At 40.7% G+C, this 15,158-nt stretch overlaps 2 protein-coding genes across 5 annotated transcripts in view; one reads left to right on the top strand and one right to left on the bottom strand.

The window, feature by feature from the left end:
- The window catches only part of LRRC49 (leucine rich repeat containing 49), a 150,248-nt gene extending 145,059 nt beyond the window's left edge, over nucleotides 1-5,189 (bottom strand). Inside the window, exons 1-3 of one of the 4 annotated variants that reach the window (XM_026015945.2) lie at nucleotides 4,731-5,189; nucleotides 3,990-4,046; nucleotides 1,411-1,498 (exon numbers count right to left, since the gene is read on the bottom strand). In XM_026015945.2, the coding sequence (XP_025871730.2) occupies nucleotides 1,411-1,498; nucleotides 3,990-4,046; nucleotides 4,731-4,778 (193 nt within the window). In that variant the 5' untranslated portion in view covers nucleotides 4,779-5,189. The remainder of the gene's footprint in view (nucleotides 1-1,410; nucleotides 1,499-3,989; nucleotides 4,047-4,730) is intronic. The other 3 variants (XM_026016021.2, XM_072739043.1, XM_072739042.1) reach the window with 3 other exon arrangements.
- A 43-nt stretch (nucleotides 5,190-5,232) lies between these two features.
- Nucleotides 5,233-14,602, top strand: THAP10 (THAP domain containing 10). The gene is made up of 3 exons (XM_072739045.1): nucleotides 5,233-5,755; nucleotides 13,040-13,187; nucleotides 13,297-14,602. The coding sequence occupies exons 1-3, from the start codon at nucleotides 5,342-5,344 to the stop codon at nucleotides 13,491-13,493; spliced, it is 759 nt and encodes a 252-aa protein (XP_072595146.1). The 5' UTR covers nucleotides 5,233-5,341; the 3' UTR covers nucleotides 13,494-14,602.
- Nucleotides 14,603-15,158: the final 556 nt, after the last annotated feature.

Genomic DNA, 15,158 nt, shown 5'->3' with positions numbered 1-15,158 from the left:
GACTCACGACTTAGAAAGCAAAATACAAGATATTATTATTAAAAATGTGAAGGAGGGGATGCCTGGATGGCTCAGTTGGTTGAGCACCTGCCTATGGCTCGGGTCGTGATTCCAGGGTCCTGGGATCAAGCCCTATATCATGCTCCCTGCTCCTCAGGGAGCCTGCTTCTCCCTCTCCCTTTGCCTGCTGCTTGCTCTGATTATGCTCTCTCTCTGCCAATGAATATTTTTTTTTAAGTGAAGGAAATTCTCAGTGCAAACATAAAAAGTCCTACTTGAGAATTTTCAGGTTCATATCTATAACTCTGTTCCTAATACAGTGTCTAGCATATAGTACACACTCAATAAATATCTACTAAACTAAACCAAAGAGAGCAAAGCAGATGCTTCCTGCAGTGTGGAACTGCAGGTAGGTTGATGCCATATCTGGCAATTGGCTAAGACAAGACTGAAGGATATAAGAAAGAGAAAAGTCATGTCAGATTTGATGGGCCCAAGAGGAAAGTCCAGCAGTAACAAAACAAACAAAACAACTAGCTAAATATTCCAGATGCCCACATGCTCATGCAGTAATGAGATGAACAATCCGGGCACACCTATATAGATCAACCCTCTCATACAAACTCCTAGGAGATAGGGATGGTACAGTATAAAAGGATTCTGTAGTGCTTTTAACACTAGCTCATTACAAATGGCTAGCAGTTGTTCGCAACCAACTGACAACTCAGATATGCTAAAGGAAATTTCTCCTTGAACTGAAAAATACATTTCAGAAATATAACCAGATAATATAAGGCATTGTTTTTCAAAAGGTGGTCCACAAACCACATCCATCAGAATCACTCAAGGCATTAAAATGCACATTTCCAAATACCACTAAAGAGCTACAAAATCAAAAAGGGGAAGAAGAAGAAAGGAAGGAGAATACTAAGAACCTGACTTTCTAACAAAATCTCAGGTGATGCACACCAAAGTATAAGGCCTTTGATATAAAACAATATAGTTATACGCACTAGTTAGGAAAAGAGATTTTCTTTTCTACTCCTGACTTTCACTCTTTCCATGGTTTCCTTATTTCCTAGACATCTATGTTCCCATAGGCTTACCCTCATTAATTAGCCACTTTTCCTAGTTCTAAGACAGTATTTGGAAGATTCTTTCCCTTTCTATTGTACATAGCCCACCCTCAAACTACAGTACAACTGCTTTTTCTGTATTGGAAATAATCTACTATGCTGTACACATAAAATCAATTCTGATCCAAATAAATAGCAAACCAATTTGACTAATGTACCATTGGATAAAGAACCATCTCATTTTTAGTTCAGGTCTATTTGGATTTAGGTAGTTGAGATTATTAAACAATATTACTGAAAGAAGATAAATCTGATCTCCACTTGCTGACAATACCTTGCCTACTTGAGTAGTTTCTTTCAAGATCATGTTGTAAGAGTCGACCAGAGAATGATGGCGTTTCTTTATTTAGCTTGAATTCAACCTAAAAAACATGTGGGGAAAAATTTAACAGCAAGTAATGAAGAGAATTATAAAATTATGTACAATACTGACACAAGCCACAAAAGAAATGAACCTTTAAAACATGCTGAGTGAAAGAAGCCAGACACAAAATGGCACATTGTGTATGATTCTATGAAATACTGATAATAAAAAAAAATCTACAGAGACAGAGAACAGATTTGTGAATTTCAAAGAAGGTGGGAAGAGGGAATGGGGAGTGATTCTTTAATGTGCACAGGGACTCCTTTTGAGGGACACAAAGTTCTGGAACTGCACAGTGATGATGGCTGTACACTCTTGTGAGTGTATTTAATACCACTAATTTGTACAACATAAAATGGCTAAAATGACAAATTTTATGTCATGAGTTTTTTCACACATACACACACACACACACACACACACACACACCCCGAATCAATTTCATGAGGTCAGATGAAACCACACTTCAGACCACTTGCAATTCCTCCACAACCCCACCACAAATAAATGATTAAAAGAACCATTTTCTAGAAAACAAAAGCAAAAACCATACAAAAAGTAAATTCTGTTGAAGAAAAATCAGTTTTTATCATCAGAATTTAAGACTCCAATTATAATAAAATTGTATATCTAAACCTTCTAAGAAGGGTTTTTCTGTAAATTGATTTTAAATTACTTGATAGGAAGATTGAGAAAAACAGAACCAAAACAGGCACTCATGATTAGCCACTAAAAAAACCCTAAATATTTATCTTAAAAGAGTTGTGAGGCTTCTGATTCCTCCATACTATAAACATTATAGCTGCATTTGCATTATACCTTTATGAGTTATATGAGTTAATGGTATTTTCTCAGAACATATGTCCACGCTAGAGAAAGCAAATGGTTTGAAAAGAATTTGGACGAGGTGTATAATCCCTAGAAATACATTATAATGATAAAACAGGATTTCTCCAGTGAAATCAATTAGCAAAGCTCTAGAGGGGATCCATATCCAATTATAATAAAGAATATTTTCAATTAATCTAGCTAATTGCCACCTACTCAAGATGATCAAATGGTCTATTTTTCAAGAGTTTATTTTCATACATAATGTAATCAACTGCTGCCTCCTTGATTAATGGTGTCCTTCCATCAGCCCTCCTCATGCCCCTCCTTACCCTCCTCATGCTGTTGATGATAAACTCTGTCCTTCACTTCAGAGTTCCCCCAGTGACATCTATTGAACAATCTTTTAGGGAAAAAACTGAACTGTTATAGTTGGAGTGGGTAAAATTGTTTTGTGTCTTCAGACAGTTCTGTGAGAGGTTGATGAGTATGTCTGAACGCCGATGTTGAGACAGGAGGGAAAGGAAAACACGTGTGTATCTCAAAAGTCAAATCTAATGCTACAAATAATGGAAATGCCAGGGGATATCGTGTGCAAATTTGGGAAAGAATAATTTTATGTTCATAGCTTCACTTCTAAATAGCATTGAGCCCAATATACTTTCACTGCTAATCTATTATTTTCTCCTGATTTTAAATGGAGTGTGTAGATGCATCCCCCTAAATTACCACATTTAATCTATTATAAGATGCCATCAGTAGGAAGTCATACCATCATTTCACCCACTACTAAGAAAGAAAAAACTTTCCTAATTCCACAATGATGTGTCATCAATTTCAAAAAGAATTCTAGGGAAACCCTAGTGGCACAGCTGTTTAGCGCCACCTTCAGCCCGGGGTGTGATCCTGGTGACCCAGGATGGAGTCCCATGCCCGGCTCCCTGCATGGAGCCTGCTTCTCCCTCTGCCTGTGTCTCTGACTCTCTCTCCCTCTCTGTGTCTCTCATGAATAAGTAAATAAAATATTTAAAAAAAAAAACAATTCTAACTTAAGAAATGCTTAAATGTAAAAATAAATTAATTAATTAAAATTAAAAAACAAAACCTCAGCTCTCGTAACTGGTGACATAAGAATGAGTTTCTAAAAGCGCCTTTTAGACTTTATGTGGTCAGAAAATAAAGATTTCCATTAGAAACGACAAATACCCACCATTTGCTTCAACGTGGATGGAACTGGAGGGTATTATGCTGAGTGAAATAAGTCAATCGGAGAAGGACAAACATTATATGTTCTCGTTCATTTGGGGAATATAAAAAATAGTGAAAGGGAATAAAGGGGAAAGGAAAAAAATGAGTGGGAAATATCAGAAAGGGAGACAGAACATGGAAGACTTCTAACTGGGAAACGAACTAGGGGTGGTGGAAAGGGAGATGGGCAGGGGGTGGGAGTGACTGGGTGTCAGGCACTGAGGAGGGCACCTGACAGGATGAGCACTGGGTGTTATTCTGTATGTTGGCAAACTGAACGCCAATAAAAAATAAATTCATAAAAAAAAAAGAAAATAAAGATTTGTTCTAGCTCTACTCTTTACATCACGCTATTTGTGTAGATCATAAAGTAACATATCTTAGATTTAAATGCGAATCTGCTAGTATCTTACTTTGCTTTTCTCAGGAAGCGATGATGTCTGAATAACCAGGTGGAGCCCACAGTTCACCTGCAATGTAAAAAAAAAAAAAAAAAAAGAAAGAAAAGAAAAAAAAATGAAAGTATAAAACATGCTCTTGACTTACACACACATCCCCCACCCAAACGAGTAACGAGGATGCAACAAACGCTTCCAACACACAGAAGGCGGCTTGCTCTATGTTGGTGGTAAAGGAGCTTGTTCTGAGGATCGGATGAAAACAATGAAATCACGAGGAAATCTAAAAGGTTTTGCTGGGATTTATCTTCCAAACATGTCTGCGAGCGACTTAACCCTCGACCTTGGCACCTGGGGTCGTTGACACTTGCCCATCGCAGGGCTACGAAAGTATCTCAACGGCACAGGTGAAGGAGGTGGGGTGCCTATTAATAATACATTGTTTTTTCTTAATTAAAAAAAAAGGGGGGGATGGGAGATTGACCTCTTACAAGAACTGAGATGAACCTCTCGGCCTTTCGCAGAAGACCATCAGCTCCACCTTCTGGGAAGCCAGGACCCTGGAGGAGGCTTCGAGTGCCCATCACACGACACGACATGCCCTCCCTGGGCCTTGGTCCAGCCTCGGCCAGACAATAGCGGGAGCGGAGCCCCAGCGGCCCTGGTCCCCGGAACGCAGCCCATCACTAGGACAAAGACGCCCCTCGGAAAGGACCACACGAAGGGGGGAGAGGGAAAGCGGGACGCTCAACCTACGTTGTTCGCAGCCCGGCCAGAGACAGAGCGGTACTTGCCGGGAATCATGGCAGGAGACAGCCCGGGATGTGTTAGACGCGCCCTCCCAGCCGCGACACCGCGGAGACTCCGACCCCGGCCGGGGTCATCTCCCAGGCAACCGCGCAGGGGTTACCATGGAGACGGCCACTTCCGGTGTGGTCCTCTCCCCGAATCGCCGCGCCCAAGGCTCCTCGCTCCTCCTCGCTGGAGCCTCCGGTGCTGTCCGCCCGGCAAGGGGGGGGCGCGGGGTGTCCCGTGCGGCCGCGCTTCCTCGTCCTCCTTTTGCTGGCCTCGTACAAACCCGAGCGGGAGTGCGGGGAAGGGCAGGCGGGGATGGGGGGAAGAGGCCGGCCACGTCCGTAGCCGTGACAACCGCCACTTCCGGTCCGTCCCCCTTTACGGCCCGCCTCAGCTCCGCCCGCGCGAAATTTGGATCCCTGTGCGCACCGCCGCCGCCGGGGCTCGGGGAGCGCGGGCGCGCGGGGGGCGGTGCCCGCGGGGCTCCAACTCGGCACTTCCGGTGGCCGGAGGTGCAGGCGGGGGCGCGGGGGCCGGGGGCGGCGGGGAGCGTGGGGGCCGGGGGCGCCGCCATGCCCGCCCGCTGCGTGGCCGCCCACTGCGGCAACACCACCAAGTGCGGGAAGTCGCTGTTCCGCTTCCCCAAGGACCGGGCGGTGCGGCTGCTGTGGGACCGCTTCGTGCGGGGCCGCCGCGCCGACTGGTACGGGGGCAACGACCGCTCGGTCATCTGCTCCGACCACTTCGCCCCCGCCTGCTTTGACGCGTCCTCGGTCCTCCAGAAGAACCTGCGCTTCTCCCAGCGCCTGAGGCTCGTAGCGGGCGCCGTGCCCACCCTGCACCCGGGGTCCGCCCCAGCGCCCCGGGCCGACGGCGGCCGAGGGGGGGCGGGGCCCCCGGCGGACCCCGCGGCCCAGCCCGCCCCGCCCCCGAGCCCAGCCCGCTGCGCGCCGCCCGGGGCCCGGAGGAGGGCCGCGCCCGCACAGGTGAGGGGCCCGCGGTGCTCGGGGCGGAGGAGGGCGCGCCCGCACAGGTGAGGGGCCCGCGGTGCTCGGGGCGGAGGAGGGCCGCGCCCGCACAGGTGAGGGGCCCGCGGTGCTCGGGGCCCGCGGTGCTCGGGGCGGAGGAGGGCCGCGCCCGCACAGGTGAGGAGCCCGCGGTGCTCGGGGCGGAGGAGGGCCGCGCCCGCACAGGTGAGGAGCCCGCGGTGCTCGGGGCGGAGGAGGGCCGCGCCCGCACAGGTGAGGAGCCCGCGGTGCTCGGGGCGGAGGAGGGCCCCGCGCCCGCACAGGTGAGGAGCCCGCGGTGCTCGGGGCGGAGGAGGGCCGCGCCCGCACAGGTGAGGGGCCCCGCAGTCCCCCCGGGTCGTGGAAGGCCCCCCACACTGTGTTTCGGCTCTGCCACTCGTGTCACCTGGGGAAGCTCATCCTACCTCCAAGCGTTCGGCTCCCATCGTGAGACTAGGCGGGTGCTGTAGCGGGGATCCCCAGGCCCTTAGCAAGAACACGGTGGAATTAGACTTCTTGTACCTTCTTCTCCCCCAAACTCAGGTAAACACACACTCTCCTTTAGGTTATAGAGTCGCTTTCAAATTCCGCTGCAGACTTTTTTTTTTTTTTTAAAGATTTTATCTATTTATTCATGAGAGACACAGAGAGGGAGGGAGAGACAGAGGCAGAGGGAGAAGTAGGCTCCCTACAGGGAGCCCTATGTAGGACTCGATTCCAGGACCCTGGGATCACGGCCTGAGCCACTCAGGTGCCCCTGCTGCAGACTTTTTAAATAGAAAGGGTTCCATTTGAGCAAATCTCAGGGAAAGGTGTACTTGGAACTGTTTGTGCATAATACGTTAGCTAAGCAGAAATGTTCATTATAACTAACACTGAAATGGTGAGGGAAGGAGGATGCCGAGCTCCAGATGAAGATGGAGCTTGCTGATAACGGTTCCTTCCCACTCCTAAACTTTCTCTTGACTGGCTTTCTCTAAGTTAAATCATCTCAGCTGAATTTTCCCACTTTGCCCTCTTCTACGTTACTAGTCCATTGACTAGACTTTGCATCTGGTCGCTGTTCTCTTCCCCACTTCCCATCTTAAGACTTCCCAGCCTTCTTTGAGATAATCAGACTTCAGCCTTATCACCATTACCTCGATTAAATTATGACTCTTAATTGGATCTAAAGTATGTTCATTCCTAGAGATGAGTTCACCAAGAAGTCAGGTGATCTGTATCTGCTTTAAATATTCAGATGCTTTGGTAGAATTTTAGAGCTGAAGGGAAACTAAGGGCTCATCTAGTCCAAATTCACTGTATAGACAGGGATGCCAATCCAAGAGATTAATAATTTCCTTCACGAGCCTGTAATATTTGCTCTAGGTCCAATTGCCAGAACAAAGCGTTTTCTGCAATACCAGCCCGCTTCCTACATTGGATGTAGTAGGTGTTTAAGACTGTTCTAAGGCATCCTGAAGTTACTAGAATAAAGAGCAAAATTATTAACACAGTTTGCAAGTCCTTGGGTGCTTTCTGTCCTGCCTACCATACCAGTCCTATCCAAGGCCGCTGTCCTTGTTGCTCGGCATACCCCAGTCATGCTGATCTTTGTGGCTTTTGAACATGCTGTATTCCTACCAACAAGCCTTCACTTCATTTGTTTCATGTAATACACTGGAATTATGCCCCTCCTGTACCCTATCATCATCAATTAAGTCTTATTATTTAAAAATCGATTCAGACATCCTTCCCCTTTGATCCCCTAAATAAATACTTCCATTCTTCATATTTTTCATATGCTTCGATAGCACATATACTTCAATAACAGCACAGTTGTCATGAAATAATTGTGTAGTTTGCTTAATGTTTGTCTTCACATTAGAATGTAAGCTCCATGAGAGCAGGGATCCTGTCTGACATGTTCATCATTGTATTGGCAGTATCTAGACAATATTTTGCAAACTTTAGGAATTCGTTAAATATTTGTGGAGTGATTATGTGATTTGAACAACACTTTATTGCACTGTAATAGTCTTCAGTTCTCTGCCAGTTACTCTTCTCACCAAGCTATAACCAGTCAAGACATCTGCCTCTTACTTTATCCACTATCACTGCTTACCCAGCCCTTACCTAAGCACATATAGGTACATCTATAAATACATGATGCAAACATGTAGTAAAAGATAGAAACATTAAACATGCCATGCACACCCTTACACTGCTTCTCTTCCTCAACATTATACCACCTAACCAAAACTTGGGAGAAGAAAAGCCACGCTAGTGAAACAAAGATTTTGTAGCAAAGGCTAGCATTGAGGAAATCCAGAGTACACACCAAACCTGTTTTCCAGTTAGCGTGTATATCCAGCCATTTCTAACAATCCATATTATGATAGAGTTATTAGGAAACTGTGTTAGTTTTATTACTAGTTACTTTAAAAATATATAAGGTTAAAAAGAGTTTAGAGTTGATAGCAGTACACTTTTAGCCAGGTCTGAATTGAGAACCCTAGTAACACTGCTAAGACTGTTTGCACCACCTCTGGTTCCTTCCCCCAGTCACTCTTTTTCCAATTCCAGGACCAGCTGACTAAAAATCAAATTTCCAGGTTATTGAGGAGCTATTATTGTATTGTTTTGGGTATTTGATGCTATATGTAGATAAATATAACTGAATGTTCTGTATCTGTATGGAGCTTGAGAAAAGATTAGGGACTCTCTGAGGAGAAAGGGGGCTCTCAGGAGCACTGTTCACTATCTGATATTTTGCTTCATGAGGCTATGATTATTATTTTCCATAAGTGTTAATTTTGCATTCTTGTTTTTTATCCAACTTTATTTTTTAAACTGTTTAACTGAAGTGTAACAAATATGCACGAAAGTTCACAAATATTGTCATTGTCACAGACTGAACTAAGATAACTCAAAGAAATAGATCATTGCTAGCAACCCAAGGGCCCCTATATCACCTGAGCTGCAGCCTTCTCTCCTCAAAGAAACCAAGTTTGCCTTTTTTTTTTTTTTTTTTTTTTTTAGCTTCATAAATTGGAATCCTTATGTAGGCATTCTTGCATCTGGCTTCTTTGTTCAACATTATATTTGTGAATTCATCCCTATTGTTGCATATAGCAGTAATTTGTTTTCATTATTACATAGCAGTCCATTGTATGAATATGCCAAAAAAATTTTTATCTGTTCTACTCTACTTGGACACTTGGGTTGTAACCATTTGGGGGCAATTTAAGTAATGCTGCTATAAGCATTTTTGAACATGTGCACTTTTTTTATATGTGCACATATAAAATTTCTGATGTATATACTTAGAATTGCTGGGACATAGTATTATGTTGAACTTCAATAAATTACTCCCAAGTATTTTTTTAAAATAGTGGTACCAATCCACACTTTATCAGCAGCATATGAGAGTTTACATTTTTCCTCATTCTTGCCTTCACTTGGTTTTTCAGACTTTCACATTCGAGTCCTTCTGCACGGTGTACTGGTGGTTTACTTTGCATTTCCCGTTTTGTAAATGAAATTAGTAAGGGAACACCTTTTCAAATGTTAATTGAACATGTGGATAGCCTCTTTGGTGATATGCCCTTTCTTATAGTAGATTACCTTACTCTTGTCGATTTGGGGCTCTTAATAAATTGGTCAGTTAAATATGTTTCAAATCTCTTCTCCCAGTGTGGCTTGCCTCTTCACTCTTAATAGTGTCTTTTGATGTACTGAAATTCTTATTTTAATGTAGACCAACTTAGGGCAGCCCCGGTGATGCAGCAGTTTAGCGCCCCCTGCAGCCCGGGGAGTGATCCTGGAGGCCCATGATGGAGTCCCACGTCGGGCTCCCTGCAGGGAGCCTGCTTCTCCCTCTCTCTGCCTGTGTCTCTGCCTCTCTCTCACTCTCTCTGAATGAATAAATAAATAAATCTTAAAAAAAAAAAAAAAAAAAACTACTTAAAAAAGTCCATCCCTGTTTAAAAAAAAAAAAATGTCGACCAACTTACCAGTATCTTTCTGCTTAATGCTTAAAACATTCTATTATGTTTTAGATCTGCTTCACCAGGTGTTTATCGATTTTTATTAGTCTTTTCAAAGAATAAACTGCCATGTTGGTCTTCTCTCTGGTATTTTTTTTCCATTTTCTATCATTCATCCTTCTCTGTACTTATTTCTTCAACTTTGATTTTTTAGTTGATAGGTTAGATTTATATATTACTGAGGTAAATGATTAATAGAGATCTTTTCATATCTGTTTTTCCATTAAACTTGTTAAAAAGTAAAAACTTCATTCAAAGATATCTGTACATATTCATGCAAAAAAAAACCTTAAAAATAACCAACTTGCTTATGTGAAGACAAAACATTGAATTACCAAATACTTCCATTTTTGCCCAGCTGCTTAAATTTTTAATTTTCCAGTATTTTCAAATTATTTTTATAAGACTTCATTTTGTTTGGTTTTAAGTTCACAGCAAAATTGAGGTGACTATAGAGAGATTTCCCATATTCCTACTGCCCCCACACATACATAGGTACCTCTAATATCATGATCCCCACCAGAGTGGTACATTTGTTAGAACTGAGGGGGAAAAAAAGAAAGGAACTGACGAACCTACATTGACATATCACTATCATCCAAAGTCCATAGTTTACATTACAATTCACTCTTGGATCCTCTATTTTTAAAATTTTTATTTACTGTTCTTTTTTAACTTCTTAACAAGTTAAATTGGATCATGGGGTTTATAATTTTCATATAAATGGTCAAAGGGGCATCTGAGTTTCACATGCTTATTTCCTAATTGTAGAATTCCCTAGAGTGGTATTAATAGAGTAAAAATTGGCTCCCGAAATGAGAATATATTAGAAATATTTTGTGGAATAGTTTTTTATGTGATGTTAATAACCTCAATCTAAAGCCTATTTTTTTTATACTCTTCTGTGTATATAAGACTATAAATTCCCTTGTAAGCATGGCATCAACTGTCGCACAAGTTTTTGATACAGAATATTATTATTTAGCTTAAAATACCTTTTTATTTTCACTGTAAATTTCTTTTATCTTGGGTTATTTAGAAGTAGATTTTTAAATTACCAGACCTACAGGCATTTTGTAGTTCTATTTTTGTTGTAGATTTCTAGGTCATTTACACTTTAGCCAGAGAATATACAGCATATGAATTTAATCCTTTGAAATGTATTGAAATTTGTATTAGGCAAAACATAGGTCAGTTTTTGTAAATATTCCATATGCACTTGAGGTGAATGTTCTGCAGTTGGGTACAGTGATCCATATGTGTCTATTAATCATGTTTAGATGTTCTCTATCCTTATGGAATTTTGTCTACTTAACTGTATTAAGTAATACTGGGAGAGGCATGTTAAAAATCTACCGCTCTGATTTTGAGTTTACATATTTGATCTTCTAACAATTTTTGTATTATGTAGTGCTAACATAGCAACATCAGCTTTCTTTAGGTTAGTGTTGGCATAGTACATCTTTTTATATCCTTTTATTTTCAGTCTTTCTGTATCCTTAGAGTTTTGGCATTATCCTCCTATGGTTGCCCCTTTGAAGAAAATGTTACCTTTTTCCTGCGACTGCTTCTAATTTTTTCTCTGTTTTACTGTAAAGGGCATAGGTATGGCTTCCTTTGTTTTTACTTTGATAAATACAAATAGTGCTTTTGTGAAACTGTATCTTAATGTTTTCTATCCATTTTGGTGAATTTTCAGATATTATTTGTTCAAATAGTGCTTCTATCTCATTTTCTCTCTCTTCTGGTACTACAATTAATATCATAAATAATACTTTTTCATCTTCTCTACTCTGTCTTGTCACCTTTTCTATATTTTCCAAACTTTTGTCTCTCTCTGCCTCATTTCAAATATTTTCTTTTGGCTTATGTTCCAGTTGATAAATACAATTTGGAAATTCTGTTAATATGACAAAGTAATAATTGAGGTACCCAGGTAGCACAGTTGGGTAAGTGTCTGCTTTCAGCTCAGGTCATGACCCCCAGGGTCCTAGGATCAAGCCCCACATCAGGCTCCCTGCTCAGTGGAGAGTCTGCTTCTCTCTTTCCCTCTGCTGCTCCCCTCACTCAGTGCTCACTTGCTTGCTTGCTGTATCTTGCTCTCTCAAATAAATCTTTAAAAAAAAAAAAAAGTAATAATCAGATATGTGCACAAAAGATTTATGTCTAAAGATTTCCAATATAGATTGTTTTAATCAGTTACAGTATATCTGTACAAAAGATTGTAAGCAGCGATAAAAATTATGTAGAATATTCAATAGCATAGAAACATATTTTTAAGATTTTATTTATTTATTTGATGGAGAGATAGAGAGCACAAGCAGGGGGATCTGGAGGAGAGGGAGAAGTAGGCTGAGCAGAAAGCCAGGTCATGACCTGAGCTGAAGGCAGGTGCCTAACCAACTGAGCCACCCAGGTGCCCCAAAACATGATATATTAGAGAAAAAACAAAACTATACAACAGATTATCCCAACAACAACAACAAAAAACCACACAGAAAAGACCAAAAAAGTTCCAAAATACAAGGTTGTTAGCTATGAATAAAGAGATTATAGGTAAATTTTAGTTTATTTTTGCTTCTCTGTATGATGCAAATTTTTCTTAGTGATCAAAGGTATCTTTGTTCTAATGGAAACAATTTATTTTTTAAAGCCTGATTCAATTCCTAAAATGCCATTTGTTTTTTCAGGAATAAATTGTTTTGTAAAGAAATATGTCCTTATTCTAGACTTTCATAATGCTTGGCTTAGAAGTAGTTACAGCCAGTGGAAATTGATCATAATTTTATAAACACGAATCCTCAGTAGGATTAGGTGTAATTATTCCTGTTACAAAGGGACTCTTCACAAAAGTTTTTCACAAAGTTTCTTTAACCTGGGTCTTAGTAGCCTATATTAGGTTTTCTAGAATAATGCTACTGCTATGATATCCAATAATTTAATGCTAATAGTATTGATTTAGGGGAAAATAATGAGTTGTAAGCAAATAATAACAGATTTCCTTTTAACCAGAATGCTTAGCAATTTATGATTTGCATATAGTAAAAAAAAACAGCATGGCAGTGTTCTTAAGAACTTTGACTTTGGAACCAGTTGCCTGGGTTCAAACTCCAGTCTTCCTAATATGTGACCTTGAAAACTATTGTTTATACTCTTTACAACTCACTTTTGAAAGATAAAACTGCACTAGTCAGGCTTGCCTTTAATATAGTTCTCCTCTGGTTTATATTTTTAGATTACATGTGAAAATGAAGTTAAACAAACACAAGTCCCTGCTAATAATCTATCTTATAGTGTCACTTCAGTACCTACTCACTGTGAAGAAGGCCCAGTGCATAAAAGTACACAGTTGTCTCTGAAAAGGCCCCCTCACCGGAGTGTTGGTATGTTTTGACTCTTCAACTGATTGATAATTGAATTTGTCTTTTGTACATGAAAGATAAATGACAAGCAAAATGTAATTCACAGGCAGTTGTGTTTTTTCTCTTTCAGGTATTCAGGCCAAAGTGAAAGTGTTTGGAACACAACTGTGTAATGCCACTACTCAGACTGACGGATTGCAGCCTAGAAGGACCTCTCTCTTTGACACCTACTCCAGTGACTCAGACCCAGATGCAGATTGGGATGTCAAGAGTGAGCAGAGCGATTTGTCCTACATAGCAGTGCAAGTGAAAGAAGAGTCTTGCTAAAAATGCAACCTCAAATGACTTGATGTGCTATAGATTTTCAAATCTTCGCTCACATAATTACTTCTTTGCTCTTGTAAATCTTTCACTTTGGGATACTTGAATATCAGCAAAACGTGTTTAGCTCTAAGGCAAAAATATGCCCACCTGCCAAGATCATGAAGATTATCCTGCCCACAAACCTCCCCACCTCCCACTTTCACCTCGTTTCTTTTTTCTTTTTATCCGTTTGGTGGATATTGAGTTATGAAACAAACCACGGTAGCAGCATTTCCAGATCAAGATTAAACACTGAATATTTAAGCTTAATGCAGAAGCAGCATTCATATGGGATTTATTTGACATTCACAAGTTAGAACGTCACTATCCTAAATAATTTGAAGATAATAGTAATCACAGCCAAGTCTGATACTATTAAATGATTTGGGAGCCAGGAGACTCATCCTTGATTATTATTTTTTTATGTTGTATATTTATTAGTTTGTCCATTTGTAATACTGTTGGATCTGTGAATCAGTCCCTGTGAGCATTTCTGGTGAAGTTATGGCTCTTACAGAAAATTTTCAAAGGGAATTAATTTAAATAGAGGTAGAGTTTCATATACTTGGATTGCATTATTAATGAAATCTATTTGCATTGGTTCCTATTACAACAAACCAATTAGCTTGAATAATTTAGATTGAAATTATTGACGTGCAAAAAGAATTATATTTCTAACATATTCCTTTTCAAGAATTAAGTTTTCCTCTATTAATACCTTTCTGTTGAATTCTACATTTGGGAAATAAGCATGTGAAACAGCTGTCCCACCTGCCATTCACCAGGAAAATTTCTATGGCAACTCTGTACCATGAAGTAATTTGTTACAATGGTTTCTGAGAAACTTATTATAACTCTGATCTTCTATTGAGAATAAAAATAAATGGCCATTTTGTACCTCATCTTGTTAGTTGTGCATGATTGGAAGAACTTGCATGCATTTTATTCTAGAAGGTTTAAATAATATACCAAAGTGATTTTCTTCCTAAATTCATGTGTGACTTAATTTGAACAGTGTAATTTTAATAAAAAGAATGATAAAATATTAATAAAAGTGTGAGCCTGAACAATGATTATGTAAACACATAACAGTATTTTTAAGTATATAAATCTTCTGAAGCTAAATACTATCAGTAAGTACCTATTGTCTCAAGTTCTTAAACAGCCTATTGCCTTAACTCAAGTTATAATGAATGTTATATGCCCTTTATCTCCAAATTTCACTGCCATAAGTTTACTTCATTTCTATATGTTAAACAACTTTGACAGCCATAACTTCTCTTCCTTCCCTTCCCTTCTTTCCTTCTTTCCTTCCTTCCCTTTTTCTCTGTTTCTTTCTATTCAGTTAGGGTTTTTTTCCTCTTACCAATTGAGAATTTATGTTTGGTTTGTTGACTCACATAATGTTATAATGTACAATGTTTCACTGTCCTAAAGTAAAATGAAATACTGTTTTTTTAAAAATTAAATATGAGGGGGCAGCCCGGCTGGCTCAGCAGTTTAGCGCCGCCTTCAGCCCAGAGCGTGATCCTGGAGTCCTGGGATCGAGTCCCACATCAGGCTTCCTGCATGGAGCCTGCTTCTCCCTCTACCTGTGTCTCTGCCTCTCACTCTGTGTGTCTCTCATGA

Source organism: Vulpes vulpes, chromosome 15, assembly GCF_048418805.1.
Source record: "Vulpes vulpes isolate BD-2025 chromosome 15, VulVul3, whole genome shotgun sequence".
NCBI classification, from domain to species: Eukaryota; Metazoa; Chordata; class Mammalia; order Carnivora; family Canidae; genus Vulpes; species Vulpes vulpes.
The sequence above is the reverse complement of the archived record's forward strand: the minus strand, read 5'-3'. Positions and strand labels throughout refer to the sequence as shown.